Consider the following 18,283-nt stretch of genomic DNA (forward strand, 5'->3'; position numbering starts at 1 on the left):
TTTTCTTATATTCTCCTTATTATTCACCTTATGTGTGTGTGTGTGTTTTTGATATTTCGTTTTTTTTTCATTTTAATTTAGTTCAGTAAACGAAGAAAACTTACTTATTAAAAAATATGTTTCCTCGCCGTTCATTCATTTTTTGTTGCCGAAAATCATTACCATTTTCCTTCATTGCAATATTGATTAATCATCAATTTTTTTTTGTTGATTTTTGATTAGATCAATACTTTTTTTTGATGATGATAATGCTAATTATAATTATAAATAATAATAATCATCGTTATTTACTTATTATTACAGATTCTGACAAATTCCATGATTATGATTATTATTATTATTTTGATTATTATTAACCATCCATCCATCCATCCATCTTTCAATCTTTCTTTCCATCTTTTTTTTTCATATGTAAGCAACGGAAATAAGCAAAGAAAAACTGCTGCAAAAATAATAATAATAATCATCTGAAGAATGTGAACCGAAAACATTCGATTCAATGAAAAAAAAGTATATGCAGAATAATAATCATTTGAAAGAAAAAAACATCATACAATTTGACAATAATAGAAAGAAAGAAGAGAAGAAACATAACAAAAGAGAGAATAAAGTCCGGAAAGAAATTTCCGAATGTAGAATTACTATTTTTCTACTTTGTAAAGCCAAGTTTTTTTGAATACATAGGAATTGAAATCGATCGGCAACGAAAAAGTTTTTCTTATTCTCTGTGTCTGTGTCTGCCTGATTCTCTATTTTTTTTTTATTTTCACTTTCGCATTAGCGATTTGTATGATTATTTTATAAATATTTTTTTCGTTGGAAACAAAAATGAGCAAACAAAAAATCCTATATAATTATTAAGTGTTGAATCGTTGATCATCTTTGGATAATCGATTTATGAATGGCATGGACTAAACAACCAAAATAAGAAACTTGTCTGTCTTTAAATTGGTTCTTCTTCATCAATTAATTAATTAATTGATCGATTCATAAAGAAGATTTTAGTAGAAAAATGTCAAAATGCGTTTCCAACACAAGGCAAAAAAAACAGATGGAATTTTTTCATACCCAAAACAACAAAACAAAATCTGGTGAATGAAAACATTCCTTTTCGTTAACATAATCGATAATTTCTTTGTTTTGTTTTTTGTTGAAAACATTGTAATATTTTGGGTTTTAATCCGTATTTAACATTTCAAGCATTTCAATGCAGCTTTCAGTACAATTTTATATTTTCATAATTATGGTTTTTCAATGGAATTTTTTAATACAGAATTTTTCTTTGGAATAAAATATCAAATAACGCATGTGTCAATTATCGTCATTGTCATCATCATTCGTCGTTAACTTCAATAATGTCGCAACACACAAACAAAAATAGAATCCTTCTCTCTCTATAGAAAACAAAAAAGATTCTATATAAAAGTTCAACCAAAGAATTTACCACTTCCTTTGATGATGATATTAATAATAGAAGAAGAAGAATTCTACAGTCATTTTCCACACTTGTTATTTCGATTCTATACAAACAACTTTACAATCAACAACAATTCTATCAATAGAATCACAAACAAGAATCGAAAATTGACTGTAAAAATGTCGTCTTGGATATTATTTTTTAACGTATACAAAAAGAAAAAAGAAAACAGAAAACAGAACGAGATTGAAAATGAAATGAAACAAAGAATCAGTCCATAGGAAAACCAAACCAATCGATTTCAATCTCTGACATCAAAACACACACACACAACAAAACAAAACATAACTTTATCATTTTTTTTCTTCTGTGTGTTGGGTGTTTATGAAGTTTCTTCTGTTTCTTGTGTCTTTTGTGATGTCAAATGCAAATGCATTCTTCTTGTTTGTTTGTTTGTTTGTTTGGTCGATTATCGTTTGGTCAGTTCATCAATTTTTTTTTCTTCTTCTTCCTTACACACATAGTAGAATTCAAGCATTTGAACATCATCCTCATCAATTTTTTGAAGTTGTTTTGTTTTTCTGTTCAGTTTTTTTGTTTTTGTTTTTGGTTACAGGAACCACTTCAAATCCTTCCATTCAAACAAAAGTAACAAGGGTAAGTATCAAGAAAAAAAACAATCTATATTTGGATTACTTTGATATTCAAACTTTTTTTTTTTGTTTCCATCGTTCTTCACATATCTTATGAAGTTTTTTTTCGTTTTTCGGAGAAAAAAATCCAATAATAAAATAATTTCAGGCATGATTAATTCGATCGACAACAACAACAACGATGTTTTTTTACACTTTGTTTTTTTTTCGCAAATATTTTTCAAATTGGTTTTTTTTTGCGTTTATTGCAACAAATTGAGAGAATAAAAAAAAAGTTAAAAGTTTTTCAATTTTTTTCCAATATCGCAATTCAGTGTTTTTTTTTGTTTCTGGTACATTTCACATTTGCCCAGAAAACAACAGAATTGATGATAAAAAACCAAAACAACAATACTGGGCGAAATGAACCGAATAAGAAATTTTGTTTTGAATTCTGGCTTTTTCATTATTTGTTTGCTTTTGTCATCATCAATGTCGTTGTTTTTTTTTTTGTTGGGGGATGGAAAAAATCAATTCCAAAAATACTTTGTAATTTGATTGAATTGAACTTTGTAAACATCCAAGAGACAAAAAAAAATCAAAACAAAAAATCAAAAAAACAAAAATTCATTTGAAATTTACACAAATCATCATCGTTTGTTGATTCGTATTTTTCATCAACCAACTAACTAACTAACTAGGCTAGGCTAATGTTTTTTCATTATGAAAAGATCATCTTCATCATTGTGTCAGTGTCCGGCCCCAAAAACAACAAACTAATTTACTTTTTTGCTCATTACGCCTACTGATGATCATTTACGTTGTTGTTGTTGTTTGTCATGATGAGAAATTTTTTCGAAAGTTCACAATACCAAACAGCCAACCAACCAACCAACCAACCAACAAAAATTCTTTAGTTTCGAAAAAAATTGATGCTCATCAATTTACGTAAAAGTTTTTCATTTTCATTTGATCGGTGTATTCGTGATTTTCAAATTATATCAGCCATTGACAGTCTGTCGTTCGTTGTCAGTATATGTATTTTTTTCATTCATTCATTTATTAATGTCGAATGAAAATCATACCCAGAAAAACCCAAAAACCAAAAAAAACAAAAAAATTCTGTGGATAGACGAGACAAGCAAAAAAAAAAAAAAATGATTGTTATATAAAAAATGTCAAAGTTTTTTTCGCTTCCAATCATACTGACAATCATACTGTCTCTCTATACATGTTTATAAAGTGAAAATCATTTTGAAAAAATGTTTTATCTTTTTTTTCGAGAGAATAAATTAATTTGTCTGGCAAAGTTCACTACTGTGTATAATGTGTGTTTTGACACTATGTGTTTTCATCGATATATTTTTTCATAATTTTCAATTTTTTTACAAATTGCTGAACAGAAAAAAATTGATCCATTCTCGTTTCAGGCAAAACAAAACAAAAACACATTTTTTTTTCTATGAATTTCTTGTTGTTTTGATCAAATTTTAATGATGATCTTGTTGTCTTCAGGTTGAATGAATCTTTAAAATTTTTCTTTCTCTTTCTTTTTTTTCAATTTTCTCTGTCTGTTTTTGTGTTTTGACAAAAGATTTCCATTAAAGAATGAAAAAATCAACAACAACAACAACAACATGAACAAGGGATTTTTTTTCAAGCCGAAATTCTTGTTTTGTGAAACGAAAAAAAAAAATTCTTCGTGTATGACACTGTGGTCCTGTAGTAGTGTGCTTGTTATTATCATTCTGGATGATCGAATAATGATGATGATGATGAAACAACGAGAAACATTGAAACAAATTTTTTTTTTCAATCAATTGCCTATATAAATTATTGATCATCATCCAAATGAAATTTTTTTTTAGATTTTTCGTTTCTTTACCGGCTTTCTCTTCCGATTTGATCGGTTTTTTTTCTACATTCATTCATTCAGATGTCATTACCGGAATTTTCTAAATAAAAGAAAAAAACAAAAACAAAATCGAAAATGTCAATTTCTGGTTGTGTCAAAAGATTTCAACTTACTTTTACTGTGAAATTCTTTTCGATTCGTTCTGTAAATTCTTCTCCACACACACAAAGAATTTAAACATTTTGTTTTTCTCACTAACCGTTTGCCGACAATGATTGAATGTTTAATAATTTATTTTTTTATTTTTTTGTGTACAGAATATCAGTTGAAAAAGAAGATGAAAAGTCTCTTGTTATATTCATTTTCATTATTTTTGGTTATATACTTTCGATTGTTTAGTTGTTTGTTTGTTTGTTTGTTTGTTGAGGATGATTGTATATATTTGTTGACTTACCTATTTTCATTGTAGATTGAAAATTGCTTTTTTATTTTTGAAACGTGTGGGCGAAACAAGTTATTTTTTCGCTCTTTCTCTCGAAAATCCTATTCACTGGAACAAAAACAACATTTATTTTTTTTTATATATAAATATCATGTTTGAAATGGAAATATTTTCTTTTTCTTCTTTTTTTTTCTGTCGAATAAATAAAAAAAGAAATCAAGAATTTTTTTCAAGCACATAGAATATTCTGTTATTGTTGTTGTTTGATTTGAAATTGAAACTTACTTTTTTTGACTTCTCTTATCTTTACAATTCGAACATTTTCATCAGAATTTTTCAACACTATTTCCACACACACATCGACCTCGGAAATAGGGGAAGAAATTTTTAAACATTCGAATTTTATTGTCGTTATTTGTGAATTTTGTATACTCAAAAAAACATGAAAAAAATAGTGTCAAAAAAAACATATTAAAGTCAAGTCACGAATAAAACATTTTTGCTGTTTTCATATTTTTTTTCTATTATTAATATCAGAAAATGTTAAAATTATCATCTTAATTCAAGATTTCTTTAGTGATATTGTGGCCATAAATTACGATCCGATGATGATGATGGTAACGTCAATTTTTTTCTGGGGAAAAAATGTCCAAATTAGCTTAGCAAAAAACAGACGTGATGAGTAGAATTTATTAGGAAAACATTTTCTTGTCATACCTTTTAGCGAAAAAGATGAAAAAGAAGAATACCTTTTTTTTCTGAAATGTTCTCAAGCTTTCTTGAACTTTTAAATTGTTTTCTTCTGTTGGTTTTTTTCATTGGAAAAATTTAACAAAATCAATAAATTTTTCCGCGTTTTTACCCAAAGTGACAATACGAATTCAACAGAATTTTCGTTTTCTTTTTCCTTTTGCCACTATTTTTTTTTCTTTCATCAATGAAATTATCAATGTTGAAAACAACAAACCAAAAAAATCGAATAAAATAGTATGACTATTTCGATAGAATTTTGTCTCTATTGTCAATATAGACCAGTGATGATACTCAATTTCCAAATAACTATTATCATTACCAGTTTTGTTGTTTTTTTTTCAACGGGAAAAAAAATCCACGAATTTCGTCAAAGTTTCAAGCGAAAAAAATAAATAAATTTTTTTTTTTTGGTTCAAAATCAATATTGTTTTGTTTTGTTTGTTTTATATTCAATACATCCAAAAAAAAATTTCATCATAAAACTGTGAACCGGCAACATTTTCATCATCATCTTCATCACCATCATCATCAACGGGAAAACCATCTTTTTTTTCATTGTTTGTTTGGTTAGTAAAGCTTGATTCTCTTGGTACTCTCTGGGAAATGGTTTCCGTTTATTTTTATTATTATTTTTCCATTCCGTTTCAAGAAATGATATCAATTCTTTTTTATTATTTTCAACTTTTTTTTCGTTCTTCATCTTCATTTTCACATTTCATTTTTCCGGAAAAAAAGAAGAAATTTTAAAGTGAAAATCACCAGGGAATTAGATTGGTAATGAAAAAAATATATATTTGAAACAAAAAAAAAAACAGATCATCATTAATGTGAAGTAAGAAAAATTTTTCTTTTAAAACCAAAAAATTCTTTACATTTTTTTCCACTAACTCTAATTCAAAAGGATTATAGCTGTCCATTATATTTCATATTCTGAAAATTTATTTACCCTATCTACCATATCTGAATCTGAATAAATATTTTTTTCCAGACAGATTTGTTTGTTTATGGGGAGAATAACAACCGAAATAAAAAAGGTCAATTCATCGATCCATTCACATATGTCATCGGTTGTGGTGATGATCAACCGCCATACCAAACCAGAACAAAGCCTTTTTTGTTGGCGTTTTTAATTTTTCAAATCTGGACATTTATTTAATGTACCGTAAATATTTGTGAAAAAAAAACGACAAACGAAATTTGCAAAGGAGAAAGAGAGCGGAGGTTATTTATTATCCTCAAGGTTTTTTTCTGGTTTCTGGTTGATAGCTATTTGCAAAAAAAAAAATTTGGATTCGTCGATCATTATCATTAAATATTTCCATTAAAACATGGGTGTATTTGATGATGATAATAAGGTGTGTGTGAGTGGCCAACCAATGTTTTGGGTTAGCAAATGAATGATCAAATTGAATCAACTTTCTTTGATTCCTGGATTCTATTGCTACAGTAATGCTGCAGTTACACCTAGTTAGTTTTTTGTTTTCAATTAGAAATTGTCATAATGAAAATGTCTTCTTCTTCTTCTTCGCTGTTGGATGTTAATTTATTTGGGTTTTTTGGTCGACCTGACCAGATTTTTTCTTTTTCTCTTTCGTTTTTTTCCAGGAATCATACCCCGTAGTCTGATTTGTATGTTTCCAAACACTAATAATAATCATAAATTACTTTTCTTTTTCGTTGCTTTCATACAATTTACATATGTCCACGGGAAAGTCCATAATTTGTTACTCGGGGAATGGCTATTATGGTTTTTCTTTTTTTTCGTTGGTTGGTTGGTTGTAGCAGCACGTGCAAATGGCGAGACAAACTAAACCAGGAAAAACAAATAACATGTGTTATTTGCAGTATTCGTTTTTTCCAAGTTTTTTTGTTTTTGTTTTTTCTGGATTCACAAGTCGACGACATTTTAAAATTCAAATTATTCGTGTTAAGCATCGTTCTTGCTCGCAACAAGATCTTATTTTCAAGTTTTTCAACTTTTTTTTCCATTAGAAACTTTTCCAAAAGTATTTTGGAAACTTTTTTTCTTTGGAACTGTATTCAAGACCAAGCCAAACCAAGTAGAAAAAACCAAAGTTTCGAGATTTTTTCTAAATTCTGTCTTTTGTAATTATCATCATCAACAACAACAAATTAAATTAACAACAACAACTGAAAATTGGTCAAATCATCTTGTTTTGCCATTTCATCAAGTTTTTTTCTTCTAAAATCTTGTTGTTGTTGTCTTTACGGGTTTCCTGCATGTAATGATGATAATCAGAGAATTTCTTCTTTCTTTGACGAATTATATAATCTTTTCTTAAAAAGAAAAAGCGATGCTTTCACCATTATTTTCGAAAGTTTTCTTTTCTAATTCATTTTTTTTGTTTTGTTTTTCTGTTTTCGCCCAATTCAAATCCATCTAGCCAACAAAAAAAAAAAAAAAAAAATAGCATCATTAAATTGAACAACCAACCAACGGAAACCAAGAATATGATGAACATTAATAATAATAATAATCTGTGTGTGTGTTGTGTAAAATAGAAAAATGGGAATCATCATGGTCATTTCCAAAACACATTCTATCATCATCATCACTGTCTTTTGGTAATGTTTTTTTTTCTTTCTTCAATCGCACACATATGCTACATCCACACATGAAAAACGTATGGTCAGTTTGCGTGGGTGTTTCGGTGTGTGAATCAATCCAAAAAGCATGAAAAATGGAATTTCTTGAATCAAAAAATGATTAAACTTTGATCGACATTTTCTCGCCACTATTTTTTTTGTTTGTTTCCCATTTGGGTGTGTTTGTGTTAAAATAGCCACCGAAAAATGCTACCATTTTTGTGTATTCATTCATTATTCACAACCAAAAAACCATCGATAATGAACGGAAATCACGATTCACAGATATCAATGTAAAATAATCATTTGTGTTCATCACCAACAATATTTTGAAACATGGAATCAATTTAATTTACATTAACCAAACAAAATATCAACCATGTAATGTTATTCAGCATTGTCGTCGTCGTAATCAAATACCAGATCTAAATAAATAAACAAAATAATCATCATTAATGGCATTACTAAATGATTACTGCCACAAAAAAAACTGCCCATTTCTTCCGATTTTGGTTTTCTGGTTTCCAGAATTGTGTTCATATTCGTTTTGATTTCAACTTGAATTTCAATATTGCCATTTATCATTGATTATGCTCATCATCATTATAATTCAATCAAATCAAGATCATTATCCCTAAGATCAAATTTCAATCTTTTAAATTGGTTGTGTTGGTCAGTTGGTCAGTTTATTATTTTTGTTTTTAATTTTCTTCCAAAAATATTTTTTCTGCTAGCATCCACAATCAATCAAATTTTTTTTCTTCAAATCACAATCAGTGGCCTTGATCAATTCAATAGATTATAATCCAATCATCGATTATCGATTTGATCGATTTAATTTATTCCTGAAAAAACAAAATCAATCAATCGGATATCGATTTAATCACACAGAAATAAAAACGGACATAATTTTTCATCATCATGTGCCTTGATTTTCATCATCATTAACACCACACATCAACACTATTATACAATCGAAAACGCCAAACAATCATCATCAGAATAATAATAATTATTAGAAAATCGATTGAATTTTTTTTTATTTATGGTGGTGGCCACATCATCAATATTATCATTGAAAATTAATGACGATAACAGTAGTAACTGCAGTAATGATGATGTTGATGATGATAATAAATTTATTATCAGATTGAATTCGACAATATCAACAAAAAAAAAATATACCAAACAACAATGACAGCTAAAATCCAACAACAACAACAAAAATCTATTATTATCGATGATAATGATATCATCAATTGTATTGAATTGAAAATTTTGGTCAATCGACAACAACAACAAAAACTAGCATTATATAATAATAATAATGTGTCAAAGAATAACAATTTCAATTTGGTGATAATATTAGGTAAGATTTTCCACAATTTTTTTTCTTTCTTACACTTTTTACGAATTTTTGAAAGAAACGTTTGAAAGAAAATACAGTTATGTGTGTGTATATAGTCATATTTTTCCGGTTGTTTTGGTTTTGTGTCTCTGGGTGTGTGTGTATACGGATATAAAGAGAGTGAGATTGAGAAAGTGAAAGATCGAGAAGATAGAAAAGAAAGAAAATCGATTTTCAAATCAATATCTATAGATGTTTATTGTGTATGGTGTGTGTGTGTGTGTGTATTGTGTTAATGGTTGAATACATTTTTATCATATTTTCTTTTTTGTTGTTGTTGAATGAATTTTTGGTGAATCGATTTTTAAATTCAAAATAATAGAAGAAACGAAACGAAAAGAGAAATGGAAATGAAAATAATGAAAAAAATCATTCTCTATAATGGGTATCGAATACAAGAATTGTTGTTTTGAAAAAATTCTTGTTGTTGTCATTGCCTTGTTGTTGTTATCTTTGTTAATTTATGTCATGATGAGATAATGTAGTTGTTGTTATTGTTAATGATAATGACAAAGAATATATGTTGTTTTGATTTTTCGATTGTATTTTTTTCCCCAGGCTTTTCGGTTTTTTTTGGTTCATTTAATTTTGTTTTTGTTTCAAAAAAAACATCAACATCAACGACAACGACAACGACAAAAGAATACAATTTACGATTTAATTTGGTTTCATTTCTAATTGTCATTAGTCTCGCTATCTTTATTTTCTGAAACACAAACAAACATCAAATTCAAAATCAAAGATTGAAAAACAGATTGAAGTACCATACACACACACAATTGAACTTTTACGAAAAATTTATTCCATTTATGTCAATATATGACAATGAAACTAAAAGAAAATTTCATTTTAATTGAATGTTAATTATATTTATTGTTTTGCTTTTGTTTTTGCTTTTGTTTCTGGCTAATGGAAGCAAAAAACAAAACGACAAACAAAATGTTTCCATTTTCAATTCTTGTTCTGTTTCTGTTTGTTATTATCGAATATAGACATTACATCGAATGAAAATGAAGATCTGAACTTTCGGATCTATCGATGAACGAACAATGATTTTTAGAAATGAAATGCTTTTTTAAAGCCTGGAAAAATGATAAAAAAAAATTTTCACCAAAAAACTATATCTACCCTAAAGACATTTTTTGTTTGTTGTTGTATAGATTAACATTTAAATAAATGATGATGATGGTTCTAAATTTACAACCAAAAAAAAAAAAAAAAAATTCTTCTTTTTAAATATAATTCTCTCAATCGGTATCTATGATGCACACACGCACATACACACATTCTGCAGAAATAATTTGATGTCCCTATGGTCTTGTTGTTGTTGTTGTTATATGTTGGATGTTTAAATTAATTATTTGTGGCAAATGAAAATGAAAAACGAAAAACGAAAATGATAATAAAATAAAAATAGAAACCCGAAAATTGTAGAGAAACTGGCCTATATTTTTTTTACAAGCTCTACATATGATTAATTGTATATAATTTTGTTATTATTATCTACAACTGATTCCAACTGACGACATGTATGGTTAAAATAGAAAAAATGATCTAATCTCCTTCATCATTATTCTAACCTTTTTTTATTATTATTATTACAGAACCAAACTGAAAACATTTAAAATGATCAATCAAAATTGTTTCCATTTCGACACACATAAACACACAATTAACAGATCTCTCTTTCTGTAAATGTTTCTCTAATTAGAAATTTTAAATTATGTTTACAAATTCTTTCATTTCATTTTTATCTGTTTTTTTTAAAAAGAGTAAAAACTATTTCGGTTTTTCATGAATTTTCCCTTTTTCTGCTTCAATTTAGACTATTTTGATCCAGGAACACACATGTATCTCTTTCTCTCATGTGGATCCCATAAAATGATTAATATATAATTATAGCAGAATTGTTTTGCTTCTGCCCCTTTCTCTCTTCCTTCCAATTCATGATGATGATAAATTATTAAAAATCTTTTATGTGATCATGTGATGTGATGTGTGTGTTTGTGTGTACGTTTGTATAGTCAGCTTTTCATCATCATTTAGTCATCATTTGGTCAAATCTATAAAGCAAAAACTAAGCTAAAGTTTGATAAAGAAAAGATAAAATTATTGATAAAGAAAAACATTACTTTTACTCAATGTGTGTGTGCGTGGTTGTATGTAATATGATTAATATGATTTTTTCTTTTTTCGAGATTTTTTTCTTGATCCAGAAACAACAACAACAAAAAGCCATTTCTTACCGTTTCGATTCGTCGATAATTTGGTCATGTTTCAATGAAAAGAAAACGATGAAACAGAAAATAATAAAAATAAATAATAATCCCAAGATGCCAACAAAAATCGACTTATCATTATTCATTCAATATCGATTCTTTTTTGTTGTTGTTTACTATCGAACTCTTCGAAATTGACTGACCTAATTTTTTGTTTTGTCTTTAACGGTTTTTGCCTTAATGGTGTGTACCCCTTTTTCCATAATTTTCTATTTCGGAAAGAAAATTTTCCCATTATAACAGTCGAGAACAATAAGAAAGAAAAAAAAACATTTTTAATTTTTTTCATTGAAAAACGAATATTCATTCAACCAAACCAAAAACAGAACAAAAAAAAAAACTATCACAACGGAAACAACCAAAGATAAGTATCATCTCATCTCAAATGTGATGTGATATATGCGATGATAATGACAAGATGATAATGGTATCAAGACATGCAGGCAGGCAGGCAAGCAAACAGGAAAAAATTGAATGAAATGAAAAATAAATTATGCATAGCAAAATACCCGCATACACACACACTCACATCTCATTTCATTCTGTTTGATTCTATTATGTTTCATCAATTGAAAAAAAACAAAAAAATGATTATAAGAATTTAATTTATAATTTTTGTTTCCATTATAATTTTCTATTCATTTTAAATGAATGAAATTTATATGCATCCTGTGTCAATTCTGTTGAAAAGACTTTTTCTTTTGTTGTATCAAACATACACAGGATTTGAAAATAACCAAAATAGACCAGAAATAATCCTCCTTTCTGTTTGCGATTAGAATGTGATCTTTTAATTTAATTTTTTTCGTGTTTGTCTTCTTGACCGATCCCAAACTGTTCAATAAATTCGGATAAAACAAAAACATTTTGGTTTTTTTTATCATCATAATGATGATTGTAAACAACAACAAACAAAAACCACATAGAAGAAAACATCTTTCATCGATACAAAGACAACAAAAAACTAAAAAAAGAATCCATATTTGTTCTGTTTTTGTTGTAATTTTTGTCTGTCTGTGTTTCGGTGGATAATGTTTTTGTTTTTTTGTTTTTTTGGTTTTCCAATCAAATGAACATGATTAAATGGGAAGAAGAAGAAGAATTTGTTGATTTGTTTGAAAAAATATTTTCGATTCTCATATTTTTTGTTGTTGCTGTTTTTTCTGGTTTGTTTGTGGGTCTCATTATCAAATGTATTATATGTTTATAAAAACCAAGAAAATGACCAAAAGAGAATCGCATTGATCGATTTGACAAATTCATTGGCGCAAACTTTTTTTTGTTTTTGTTTTAGCAGTATAGGTTTTCTGTTTTCTCGGGCATTTCTTTTTCTGGTTTGTCCAAACAATCAATGGAACCCAATGAAACACAAACATTCGATTTACAAAATATATTAACTTGATTAGACCAAATTCACCAACAACAACAACAAAAAATTGTTTCACCAAATGAGATAGGAAAACAACAACAACAAGAAATTCCCACAAAAAAATATCAAGAATGTTTGTGGACCCAAACAAACTGGCATAATAATTCAATCTAAGTGATTTTGTTTTTCTCGGTCCAAATTTTTCATTTCATCCAAAAAGAAAAAACCAGCACCACCAAGATATATATCACACACACACAGACACATCCATTATATCCATGTCTGTTTTGTTTTTTTTTTCAGAATCAAATTCCTATTTTTCTTTGGTTTGGTTTGGTATTGATATGATCATCATCATATGTTTTTTTCATTTTTATCCGAATGTTTGATGTTTTCTTTTCATTCATTTTGTTTTGCTATTTTTTTCCTTTATTTTTCTATCCATAGGAATACTATTAATATTTTGTCTAATCAAAACAATTTGGACAATAACAGTAACCGAAGTACATATCATGTCAATAAAAAGTGGACGTACTGATTATGTGATTGCTGGTGAAAGTGTACAATTATCCTGTCATTATATGTTTACAAAATCATATGAAAGAGTATTGGCTGTTAATTGGAAAAAAGATGGTCATGAGGTAAGTGATTCGGTTCAAATTTTCTGAAATTCCGAGAATAAATATCAAAATTTTTCCCTTTTCTTTTCTTTTTCAATAAAACCAGGTATTTTTCTCAACACCAAACAAACGTCCAATAGCATTATCATTATTTCGTAATCATGTTGATTATAATACAAAAGATCTACTCAACACTGTTACATTATTTAATATTGATTTAAATTTTGCTGGTCAATATTCTTGTCGTGTTATAACCGAATATAATGAATCGGAAAATTCTGCACAAATGATTGTTATTGTTGGTAATTATAATGTCAAAAAACAACTGAAAAAATTGCATTTTTCTATACACAAAAATCTATGGAATCAAGACAACAACAACAACAACAACGATCATTATTCAACAACAACAGCAAACAGGAAAAACAAAACTGACAACAATCAGGAATTTTTTTCGCTGTTGTTATTGTTGTTGTTTGTCATATCATTTTCACATGAAACATGATTCATCTTGTCAAACATCAACAAACAAACAACAAACCGAAAACCAAAATGTTATTACATTTTTGGTTTTCTCCATTCATTTACATTTCATTCAATATTTAAAAGAAGATTCATTAGATTAGATTAATTTTTTCCATCTTTAATTTTTTATTCTCTTTGTCATTCTCATGATGATGATGATATGAATAATTTCATTCATTCATTGTTTTGCATATGTCACAAATGTAATGTTCAGGACAGAAAAGAATGAAATTTGATCCAGATCCGAAACATATTATATTCGGAATGACAAGGGATTTATATTCATCATACACGATCACGAATGTTTTTTTTTGTTTGATTGGTCGGTTGATCATCATCATGAATTGATCGGTTTGGTCTGAGAGTGGATGATGAAGAAATGAAATTCTGACAATGTTTTTGATCAAATATTTTTTTCTTTCTTTTCAAATATTTGATTTATGATTGAGTTTTAGATGAAAAAAACATGCTTTTACATGTTTTTTTTGTTATCTCTCTCGTTGCTGTTTGTTTGATAAACTTTATACTTTTCTTCTTCAATTCATTCAATTTAGTAAAAATTTTTTGTCCAGTTTTTTTTCTTCGTAAATTCTTTATTCGATTCTTTAAATTTAATATTTTCTTCTCTCTGTCTCTCTTTCACAATCGTACAAAGTTTTTTCCAAAAAGCATATTTTCTTCGATTTTTTGTCGTTTTGGCAAAAAAAAACTTTCAAGACTATAAAATGGTGAAAAATTCGTATTTCGCTTACGTCTACAACAATTTTATTTCATTCTTTCAACATCATCATAATAATCATCTTTAAATAACAGACAAACAGACAATATTCTTCTTTCTTTTTTGATTTCTTTCGAACATCCAAAGGCAAACTTTTTTCCGTTTTCGTTTGTTTTTGCCCCACCAATAACCATTAGTAAAAAATGCCTCTGGACCAAACATAGAGACAAATTCTTGATATTTCAAAGACAAAAATTTTCGTTATCGTTGTTGCTGTTGTTTGATTCCAATTTCTCGCTCCATTTCTTTTTCTTTTTTTTCATTTATTCATTTTTCTGTTTTCTCTTTCTCTCCCCAATCAATATCAATAAAACAAAACAAAACGGAAGATGCTTGTAAAGATTCAAATTGGAAAACCAAAACCGATATGGTCAATTGTGTTGAAGAGATTAGTTTTCATTGTATTGGAATGTATCCAAAACCATCACCAGCTTGTAGTATTCATAATGAGTATGTATTATTATTATTGTTACTTAAACTTGAATGATCAATCCACTTATTGATGGTCCTTCCTGTTTTGTTTATTTGATTGTTGAATTGTGATTTATTATTATTTTGATTTTTCTATATCATCACTATAGTTTGACTGATCAATATTTTGCTGGTGAAACATTCGATATGATTGAACGTTTACCAAATGGTACATATGAAATTGCTATACAACGACGTTATTTGGCTGAAAATTTTACACAATATCCTGGGAAACTTTCATTTCATTGTCATTTATTAGTTTTGATGACATCATGGCGTATGGGTATTAATTATAAACTATTTGGTGATGCTGGTTGTGTTGATCAACCACCATCAATCAATAATGGTTAGTTTTTTTGGTTTGAAATTTTAAACAATTTTTTCATCATTAAATTAAATGAAATAGGAACCAAACAATTGATTGGTGAAAAAACATGTTGGCAAACACCACGTGAAAATAGTCGTGTTAATTATAGTTGTCATGATGGTTTTAATTTAATGGGACCATCAGTATTAATTTGTCGTAATGGTACATGGATACCTGATCCAATTAATCTTATGTCACAACCGGTTGCTGATTTACGTACATATAATCAACTTCGTTTACCAATGCCTTATTGTCAAATGACTGAAAATTTATGTAAGTCATTATTGTATTATTCAAATGTTGAAAATTTTTTTAAATTTTATTTTATTTTTTTTCCTTTCTTCCTGATTGAAGTAAAAAACGATTCAAAATCAAATCTACCAAATGTTTTTGCCAAATTTAATTGTAATTTATTATTATTATTGTTAAATATTCTGTTATTTTTAGCCAAAATAAATTGTTGAAAAATATATATTTTGTATAAAATTGATAAATCTTTTTTTGTTGTTGAGAAATAAAGAAAATAAAAAAAAAGTTATTTTTTTCTTTGTCATCACTTTAAAACGGATCTTTGATTGGATTAATCTTTTAATCTCCTTTGGGTATTTCATCTCAATTTTTTCTGATTAAAATTTTTTAATCATAAAATCACCAAGGTAATGATGACGATCGATAGATTTCTTTTGGCCCATCAAATCAATCAATGAATCAATTGATCGATATACGCTACATTCAATCAACAATTCTGATTACCTTTTTTTCCAATGTAATCATCAACATAATAATCATGCTAGCCAATCATTATTATTTATCGATTTTTTTGTTATTGTTTTTCATTAATTTGAAATGTTCATCGTCAACAACAACAACAACAACAACAACAACAACGACAACAACATCAACAACGATAACAACTGCGGCAACAACAACAGTATCACCAATACAAATCGATGAAGCACAATGTTTTCAAAAACATTATTTTGAAAAAGATTCTGAATATGAAAAAGAATTTCGAAAAAAATGTGGCCAAAAATTGGTGGATAATTTTTGTGAACATGTTCAATGTTCAACAATAGAATCATGTCCAGATGGTTATGAATTAATTGAAAATATTGTTGGCCGAAAATGTTGTCCAGCTTGTGTACGATTATTAGATGAAAATGATCAATGTGAACCAGAATCAATGTCATCAGATGATAAATTGGAACGTTGTAAAAATGGAATGATATGTGATCATCGAACAAAACAATGTCGTTTATCGAATCTTGAACAAATATCAATACAATCACCTTGTTTACGTGAATATCATAATCGTTGGTCAGTTAGACAAGGAAAAAATTTCTATATAATGAGTTCAAACAATGCAATCAAATCATTTTTTCCAATACCATATGCACATGAACAATTTTTACCACATTGTACATTTGATGGAAATTATTCACCAAAACAACCAAGTAGAAATAAGTAAATATAATTTATTATTATTTAACATTAAAAATTTACCTTTTTTTCATTATAAAGAGCTTATTGTGTAAATCCAAATGATGGTAAACCAACATTCGGTATAATCGATATGCATCGTAGTATAAATCAAACATGTAAATGTTCAGAAACAATGCAAGATAAATTATCATTAGCAATAAATCGTCTGAATCCTGATGTTCATGATACTGAATTGGATAAAGTTATAACAAAATTTAATTCCGATACACATATGAAATGTAAATTTTCTGGAAATTTTCAAGAAGTACAATGTATAAATAATACATGTTTATGTGTGGATGAAAAATATGGTCGACCAATTTTGGATCCAAAAGAAATTATCAATATAGATTGGGCTAGGAAAAAGGCAAAAATTTTATATCAACCTAAACAACCAAATTATATACGTTGGCAATCAGCCGTTGCTTATGGTGCAATCAACAGGTTGGTTTGTTGTAAGTAAATCATTTATTTTTTTCAAGAAAAAAGTTGAAAAAATATAAATGTTTTTTGAATTTTCAGTTGATGAAGAAACACAGAAGAAAAAAGTAACCGAAAAACCAATTGAAAAAAGTTATGAAGAAGAATGTTTTACCGAAGTTCATCGTTCAAGTAAAATGATTTATCATTTTGATAAAAAAGGAACAACATTAGAAGGATTAACTAATACAAAATGTGGTTTTGATGATAATTATTATCGTGTTCAATGTCCAGATGGTTTGTTTTTTCTTCTTAGTTATAAACAATATGATTATCATCAATAATTAAAATTTATAATTTATAATTAGCCGCTTGTACATGTCATGATCCGGATGGTATACCAATTGCACCATATAGAGCTGATTCCAAATTATCACAAGAAATTGATTGTCGTTGTGCATTGGAAGAATATCTTTCGAAAAATGGTAAATTACCAGTAGGAATATTACGTTGTAATGGTCTAGGAAATTTTAAACCAATACAATGTAGTTCAAATGAACAAATTTGTTATTGTGTTGATGATAATGGTGCAAGAATTAGTGAACGTTTTTTAACGGAAAAAATCCAAGATTTTAAATTAAAAACTTCTGGCCAATATTTTGTTGAAGATCTTTGTCAAACTATGCGTAATACATTAAGTGTTACAAATAATCAATTGATTCAAGATGGAAAACATTTTTGTTATAATCCACTGAAAAAAACATTTGAATTATGTGATGAACCATCAGCGGATAATATTTTTAAAAATTAAATTTTTTTTATTTTACAAAAAAAAACTTCTAATAGATGGCATTGTTA

General features: G+C 27.6%; 2 protein-coding genes and 1 long non-coding RNA gene across 6 annotated transcripts; 2 read left to right on the forward strand and 1 right to left on the reverse strand.

Annotated features, from left to right (window-relative positions):
- The first annotated feature begins 1,665 nt into the window (after positions 1 to 1,665).
- Positions 1,666 to 15,995, forward strand: LOC113798479 (uncharacterized). Of its 4 annotated transcripts, XM_075821948.1 has the most exons (9): positions 1,666 to 2,074; positions 7,505 to 8,378; positions 8,441 to 9,075; positions 13,210 to 13,403; positions 13,489 to 13,684; positions 15,015 to 15,135; positions 15,267 to 15,502; positions 15,563 to 15,796; positions 15,878 to 15,995. In XM_075821948.1, exons 3-9 carry the CDS (start codon positions 8,901 to 8,903, stop codon positions 15,985 to 15,987), a joined length of 1,266 nt encoding a protein of 421 aa, XP_075678063.1. In that variant the 5' UTR covers positions 1,666 to 2,074; positions 7,505 to 8,378; positions 8,441 to 8,900; the 3' UTR covers positions 15,988 to 15,995. The 4 variants fall into 4 exon arrangements, with proteins under 4 accessions (XP_075678063.1, XP_075678066.1, XP_075678065.1 ...); XM_075821951.1 differs by lacking the exons at positions 7,505 to 8,378; positions 8,441 to 9,075 and having other exon boundaries at positions 1,670 to 2,074; XM_075821950.1 differs by lacking the exons at positions 1,666 to 2,074; positions 7,505 to 8,378; positions 8,441 to 9,075 and adding an exon at positions 11,331 to 11,576.
- Positions 3,637 to 5,370, reverse strand: LOC142645530 (uncharacterized). The gene is made up of 4 exons (XR_012846650.1): positions 5,064 to 5,370; positions 4,632 to 5,004; positions 4,078 to 4,454; positions 3,637 to 4,004 (listed from the first exon to the last, which is right to left on the reverse strand). It is a non-coding gene; the product is annotated as an uncharacterized LOC142645530 (long non-coding RNA).
- Positions 15,996 to 16,211: 216 nt separating the features above from the next.
- On the forward strand, positions 16,212 to 18,259 carry LOC113798473 (uncharacterized). The gene is made up of 4 exons (XM_027349022.2): positions 16,212 to 16,987; positions 17,045 to 17,460; positions 17,528 to 17,722; positions 17,794 to 18,259. Exons 1-4 carry the CDS (start codon positions 16,227 to 16,229, stop codon positions 18,234 to 18,236), a joined length of 1,815 nt encoding a protein of 604 aa, XP_027204823.2. The 5' UTR covers positions 16,212 to 16,226; the 3' UTR covers positions 18,237 to 18,259.
- Positions 18,260 to 18,283: the final 24 nt, after the last annotated feature.

Source organism: Dermatophagoides pteronyssinus, unplaced genomic scaffold (genome assembly GCF_027571235.1).
Source record: "Dermatophagoides pteronyssinus isolate colony J.1.1.1.1 unplaced genomic scaffold, Derpt_VIB-CSIC_2022.12 sq0014, whole genome shotgun sequence".
NCBI lineage: Eukaryota > Metazoa > Arthropoda > Arachnida > Sarcoptiformes > Pyroglyphidae > Dermatophagoides > Dermatophagoides pteronyssinus.